The 7375-nt window shown below is 34.0% G+C and overlaps 1 protein-coding gene across 1 annotated transcript; it reads left to right on the top strand.

Annotated features, from left to right (window-relative positions):
* The first annotated feature begins 266 nt into the window (after positions 1-266).
* LOC105762070 (uncharacterized) lies at positions 267-857 on the top strand. Its single transcript, XM_012579988.1, has one exon. It carries the CDS (start codon positions 267-269, stop codon positions 855-857), a length of 591 nt encoding a protein of 196 aa, XP_012435442.1.
* Positions 858-7375: the final 6518 nt, after the last annotated feature.

The raw sequence follows: 7375 nt of genomic DNA, 5'->3' as shown, positions 1-7375 counted from the left end.
CTTTTTCCATAAAGTTCTAAATGTTTTTGATTTAGTCTCGAATTGTTTTTAAAGTGTTTTTAAGGCCTTGAGAGCTCAGATAAGGGACGATATGCATGTGTTTGAATGGAATATGATATGATTAATGAAATGTTTGGAAATTAATGTTTTTATGTTACAGTTTTTCGGTAATGCTCTGTACCCTATTTTGGGGACAAATATTGGTTAGGTGTGTTACATTTTATTAATACAAAGATATTAATATATGAATTTTTTTCAGTTTGAAAATGACACCAACTCCCTTATTAAACATACCCATTAAAAACAAACTGAACAGAAACAACTATAAGGAATGGAAAAGGAGCTTGATAGTTGTCCTGAGTTATGAGAAAGTTAAAATAGTTCTTGATTCTAAGTGCACTCTAGCCACTCAAGCTGAGGCTAGAAAATGTTGGGAAGAGTTTGATGAGATAGCTCGTTGCTATATTCTGGCAAGCATGACCAACACTCTGTATAAGCAACTGGAGAGTTGTAAGACTGCTAAAGCGATTCTAGATAAGCTAGAAGTCATGTTCGAAGGCCAAGCTACCTTGGTTTGGAAGTCTACTATAACTAGCTTAATGAATGCCCAACAAAAGTCCAACACTCTAGTCAAAGAGCATATAATCACTCTTATAGGTTACTTTACCGAGGCCGTGGACAATGAGGCCAATCTAGACCAAAACACCCAAATAGAGATTGTGTTCAAAAGTTTGTCCAAGGATTTTGCTGGTTTTCAGGCTGCATATAACCTTGGCAACAAACATTTGACGCTTACACAACCCATGAATGAGTTACAATCCTATGAGTTGATGTTGAATGACGGTCAGCTGGTCTGAAGTGTAGGAGTGAATATAGTCGTCGCTTCTTCCTCAAAGGGGAAGGGAAAGCGCGCTAAAAAGGCAAGACTAAGGTCTTTGGGCCACCACAAGTGGAAAGGAAAAGAACCAGAAAGCCAAAAGACTTATCTAAGTCTAAATGCTTCTTCTATAGCAAGAAAGGGTACTTCAAGGCAAACTGTAAAGAATGGAAAGAATATCTAGCTACCGAAAGAAAAGGTATGGAACTCTTGATGATAGAAGCTTGTTTAGTGGAAGACTCAATAGACCACTAGGTCATTGATTCGAGAGCCACTAATCATGTCTGTGTTTCTTTGTAGGGTTTTTGAGGAGATGAAAGATATTAAAGATAAGAGCTTATCATTGTCGATCGGGAACGAAACAAGTGTGGCAACTGAAGCAGTGGGAGACATACATCTTTATTTTTATAATTTTAGGAAGATTTTTTAAAAAGACATTCTCTATGTACCAAGTTTTAAAAGAAACTTATTTTCTGTTGCATGTTTATATAAAGATGACTTAATTGTGACTTTTAATAAGGAAATTGCAATATTTAGAAATTGAAATCTTATCTGTAATGGATGGATTTCAAATAATCTCTATTTTATCAAATCAAAGATGTGCACATTGCTTAAGACTGAAATGTCGAATAAAAGATGTAAAACTTCTCATGTGAAAGACGATATCTTAAGTTTGCTTAAATAAGTTGATCTTCCACAATCTGAATATTGCTTGGAAGGTAAAATGACTAAGTGATCTTTTAATGTAAAAGGAATGAGGGCCGAAAAACCCTAGAACTTGTGCACACTAACGTCTGTGGCGTCATGAGCGTTAGTGTAAGAGGTGGTTACAAGCATTATGTAACAGTTATTGACGACTATTCCAAATATGGGTATGTATACTTGATGCATCGCAAGAGTGAAATGTAACGACCCTTTTTTTGTGGTATCAGCTGTAAAGGTTTTGGGACCACAATTTATATGGTATTATGGATGTCGTATAAAATTTTGGTGGTGAAATTTTAATGTTTAAATAGCTAATTAAGTAAAAAGGATTAAAGTGTAATAGACGTGAAAGTTGAGAGTTATTAGTAAATGTGATAAATTGATGTGAAAAGGAAGTTTAAAGGATTTAACGGATAATAATACCAAATATCAAGATAGTCGATGTACATGGATTGATTTAGTTGTAAATTAAATATGCTTAAATTATAAAATTGTAATTAGGAAATTAGAGAAAACTTTGATAAAATAAAACTTAAGTGGTCATCCTCTCTAATGCTCTATTCTTCACCAAAAAAAACACCATAGGAGGGGGAAACTTAAGCTTTGGTTGTTAAATGCTTTGCATGTAAGTGGTTTATACTTTCATTTCTAATAGATTTTGCATTTTTGGGACCTTTGAAGCTAGACCAAGCTAATTGAGGGACTAAATGGAAAAAATATGATAAGTATAGGGATTGTTTTGAGACCGTTTATTGTTCTGGAAATGTTGGTTGAGTTATTAAATCTTATGGTATGAGAAATTATTACCTTAGGTAGTGATTCTTGCTAGTGTTAGCTTTCAAGGAGTTAAATGTTATAAATTAAAATAGCATGGTGTTAAATTATAAATTTCAAGAGTCTAGGGACTGTAAGTGAATCATATGTACATTTGGTTAGTTAAGGAAATTAGATAAGGATGTGATTAAGTTAGTTTTTATGATAAGGACTAAGTTGTGTAAGTGCCAATTGTTGAAGGTTAAATGTATAAATATAGTTATGAGATAGATTGCTTAAGTCGAATTATTGTGGTTTTGAGATAGTTAATTGAATTAAATTATCATATTTTGATCAAGAAACAAGTAAAGCGGTCGTTAACTGAGGGAAGGAGAAAGTTTTTGAAAAACCAACCTCAATCATTAGAAACTAACGTAATTTTGGTAAGTTCGTAGCCGTTGAACTCGAACTCTATTATTTATTTTAATTAATTTAACTGTTACTTTAATAAATAATTATATTGATATATGTAATGGATTGGTAGTTGAAATGATGACTTATGAAGTTATACATATAATGTTAGAGAATAAATCAAGGAAATTAATTATAGTCATTTGATGGTTGAAATATGAAATGAGAGATTGTGAGAATATAGTAATTATGTGTATATTTCTCAGTTTTACCAACTAGTGCTGGGCACACTGAAAGATTTGTAATGTTGGTATAACCAATCAGTGTAGGGTACAACAATTGTCAGTTTATCTGACCAGCGCTGGGCGCAAAACATCGTCAGTTTATCCGACTAGTGCAGGGCACAACAATTGTCAATTTATCCGACCAGCACTGGGTGCAAAAATTTTGTTGGTTTAACTGACTAGTGTTGGGCACAACTTTTTCAGTACATCCAACTAGCATTAGGTGCAAAACCTTACTACGTCATAGCCATTAGGCACTAGGTGCCAATAATGGTATGATTGTTGATTACATAAAATCGATCTAATGAATGAATTTGACTAAAGAGTTATATAATAGAATGAGTTGAGAATGGTTAAATATATTCCTTGTAATATAGTATATATTTAGCTCTTAGAGTTTAATGAAATTTATTTGGTATTTGATTATTCCTCTATGTGCAGGTTAGGTATCTATTTTTGATTGTCGACTTAGAATTCGACAATAATCCCGAACTCAACATTGGTGATGTATCCTTTTTATGTCTTGGAATATACCTAGGTCGTTATAAGTCTTAGAAATGGTCATTTTGTGTATTAGTTAGTTTTTGAGAAAGTTGTGTTTAAGGATGTTGGGTATGTGAATATGGATATGTTTGTATTAGTTGTAAATGCTTGGGAATATAGTTGATGACATATGTGTATGAGTGTGTATGAATGAAATTGATTTCACTTGGATGAATATGTTGTCAATTACCTTGGTTTGGCTCTTTTGGAAGTGAATGATATAAGTCACTATGCATGGTATGATATGGTAAATTAAAATTCATGGTTCATAATAGTTGGATAAGATGAATGTATGATTTGGTTGTGGTTGAATTGTGGTGTCAATGAGAACACATTGGTTAGGAACTTAGGTTGTATGGTATTGGCATGTTTTGACTTATCTGAAGGTGTTTTGATGATGTTTAAAGGTTGGTTTTAGGCTTGGCTTGATACCCAAGATAGGTGTAAAATAAGCCTTGTTTTGGAATTAAATGTTGGTGCACACAACCTGAGACACGGACTGTCACATGATCGTGTGTTACACATGGCCTATCCACACGGCCATGTGTCTTATTTTGTTTTTGTACAGGTTGGTTCACATGAGCACAAAGAGTTCACGGCCTGAAAATAAGACCGTGTGACCCTGAGCTACATGGTCACAGTGAGTTACACGGTTTGGTCACATGGTCGTGTGATCTTATGTTACACAGGCAAAATAAGTTACACGATTTGTATACATGGCCATGTTCTAAGCCACACGGTCTGGGCTCTGTCACGTGGCCATGTGATCTCTGTTTTCAAAATTTTCCTAATTTGTCTTTTTTGTTTCAAATTGATCCCAGAATGCTCCCAAACAAATTTTAGGACCCCGTAAACCCGATTTAAGGCCCATAAGTGTATGCTAATTATAAATCGAAAGTGTTTTTTTATTTATAATTATTCTTGAATATTGTTTCTATGTAATGCTAAAGGTTTAAAATCTCATTATAATACTTTGTAACCCTAATCCAGCGAAGGAGACGGGTTAGGGATAAATTCAAAGAGTTTTGGGTGAAAGAGCAGAAACAACTAGGTTTACCCATAAAGACACTTCAGCTTGATTGAGGTGGGGAATATTTATCTGATGAGTTCTTATGGTACTAATAGAAAATGAGATTCCATCCCAATTAACTGCTTTGGGCACTCCACAATAGAATGACATGGTAGAGAGAAGAAATCAAAGTTTGTTAGACATGGTATGTTCAATGTTAAGTTGTTCGAAGCTACCAATTTCTTTTTGGGGATATGCTGTTCAAACGACTTGCTATATTTTGAATGATGTGCCAACTAAGGCAACATCAAAAACCCCATATGAATTGTGGCATGGCAGGAAGCCAAATGTTAATCATTTTAGGATTTGAGGATGCCCGACCCACGTATTGGATAAAGATGCGAGGAAGTTGGACTCATGGATAGAATTGTGCATGTTTGTAAGATATCCAAAGGGAACAAATGGTGGTTTTTTTTATAACTAGAAAGGGCAAATTGTTATAGTTCAACTCATGCTACTTTACTTGAAGAAAGTTACATGAACGACTTCAAGCCTCAGAGGAAAGAGGTACTCGAGGAGCTTTCAGAAAATACAAAAAACCCTAATTAAACGATTCCAAAACCAAGTCCTAATAGTAGACCTACAAACTGTTTGCAGCATAGGGAACCTTGTCGCTGTGGAAGGGTCTCTTGTAGGCCTGAATTCTTTCAATCTGGCGGAACTAAGTCTACTGAATGGGAAGATGATGACCTACTCACATATGATGAAGCAATGTAGAGTGTTGATTCCAAGCTTTGGGAAATAGCTATGTAAGTTGAGATGGCATCTATGTATTGCGGGAACTTGTAGACTTACCAGAAGGGATAAAACCCATAGGGTGTAAGTGGATCTACAAGAGGAAAAGAAATGGAGATGAAAAAGTGGAAACTTATGAGGTCAGACTTGTAGAAAAAGGTTATACATAGAAAGAAGACATCAATTACAAAAAAACCTTCTTTTCGGTTGCCATGCTCAATTCAATATGCATATTACTATCCATTACAGTAGCTCTTGATTACGAGATTTGACAAATGGATGTTAAGACAACGGTTTTGAATGACTATATTGAAGAGAGTATCTACATGATGCAACCCACTAGATATAAAGCTAAAGGAAATGAGTATAAAGTTTACAAACTACATAGATCCATATATGGACTTAAGCAAGTGTACCGCTCATGGAATCAAAGATTCGATCAAGCGATCAAGACTTTTATATTTGAGAAAAATGTAGATGAACCTTGTGTTTATAATCTTGGATCACAGGTAAGGCCTATGGCGCAGCAAAAAAATAATTCTAATAGTCACCAACCAAGGCTCCATGTACGAGGAATGAAACAGGTTGAAACAAGATTGGAAATATACCTTTAGTAATCTGATTTCTTTTGGGGTGTCGATTCCAAGACACAACATAATGTCTCAGCCTCTACATAGTCCACCCAGTTAAGCACGAACAACAAAAACTCTTAAAACCTTTTTTAGATAGAATTTCAAAATGGTTGCTAGACCTTTTCAATTTTTCTTACTACCTACCATATCACCAAGGGTTTTGTTCCTTTTATTAATCACCTATAATAAAACATAATTCCTTTATACTTTTAGAGAAAATCATGGATAATAGTAAAATTTTATATTTTTTCCAAAAGAATATCAACTTCCATAAATATTAACTTCCAAAAGAATATAATTCACATGGCGATACTATTCGCTAGGTGATAAATTCACTAGATGATACAATCCGCCAAGTGATACTATCTGCCAGGTGATATGGTCCGCCAAAGATGTATGTTGGAGGGTATACGCACAATGTATTTGCGTGAAGTCTGTTTGCTTTAACCATATGGTGTGACCCTGTAAGTTCTTGTAACATTAGTAGTAATACTAGAACATCTCTAATTTTAAAAACAATGAGTGGCATCTAACAATACATCATTACTACCCAAGTTACAAGAAGTCGTGATTTGACATAACCTTTTTGTGATAAAATTTTCAAATATTATATCATTTTATCATTTATGTCTATATTGGACATAAGTCATGGTATAGTTACACTTGTATAGTCCAATATCATATTTCTTGATATTCTAAGTAGACTACAATAAACAAATAAGTGTGATATCTCATATCAATCTATTTGAGCATGACCAAGCATTTATAGTAGACAATCCAGTCAAGGAATCTTGGCCTCTGAACATGTCTTCTAGCTTATCCAGAACTGCTTTGGCAGTCTTACAACTCTCCAATTACTTATATAGGGTGTTGGTCACGCTTGCCAGCTTATAGCAATGAGTTATCTCATCAGACTCCTCCCAGCATTTTCTATCCTTAGCTTGAGTAGTCGATGGGCACTTATTATCAAGAACTATATTAAGTTTCTAACAACTAGGACAATCATTAGGTTCCTTTTCCATTTGATATAGTTATTTTAGTTCAATTTGTGTTTAATGAGTATGTTCGTTCAATAAGGGAGTTGGTGTCATTTTCGAACTGAAAATAAAACATTCATATATTAATATCTTTGCATTAAGAAAATGTTTGAAAACATTTTTGTAATAGTAATATATGCATTAAGATGATGCATGTGTCTTATTGATCTGCCGTAATTCGGTGTAGCAGATTAAACTAGTTTTCGTACTTGAGGAGCTTGAATACAAGCACTTTTATTATGTTTTAGTTAAGTTTTTTTATTTTAGTTTAAATTCAATAAAAAGTATATTTTGAGTCTTTTATTAACCTTAGGGGATGAATAAGGCCT

Source organism: Gossypium raimondii, chromosome 12, assembly GCF_025698545.1.
Source record: "Gossypium raimondii isolate GPD5lz chromosome 12, ASM2569854v1, whole genome shotgun sequence".
Lineage (NCBI taxonomy): Eukaryota > Viridiplantae > Streptophyta > Magnoliopsida > Malvales > Malvaceae > Gossypium > Gossypium raimondii.
Note: the sequence above shows the minus strand (reverse complement) of the source record. Positions and strands in the feature narration are given on the sequence as shown.

Coding starts and splice junctions, on each gene's coding strand:
- LOC105762070 (XM_012579988.1), top strand. CDS start 267: ATGACACCAACTCCCTTATTAAACATACCCATTAAAAACAAACTGAAC.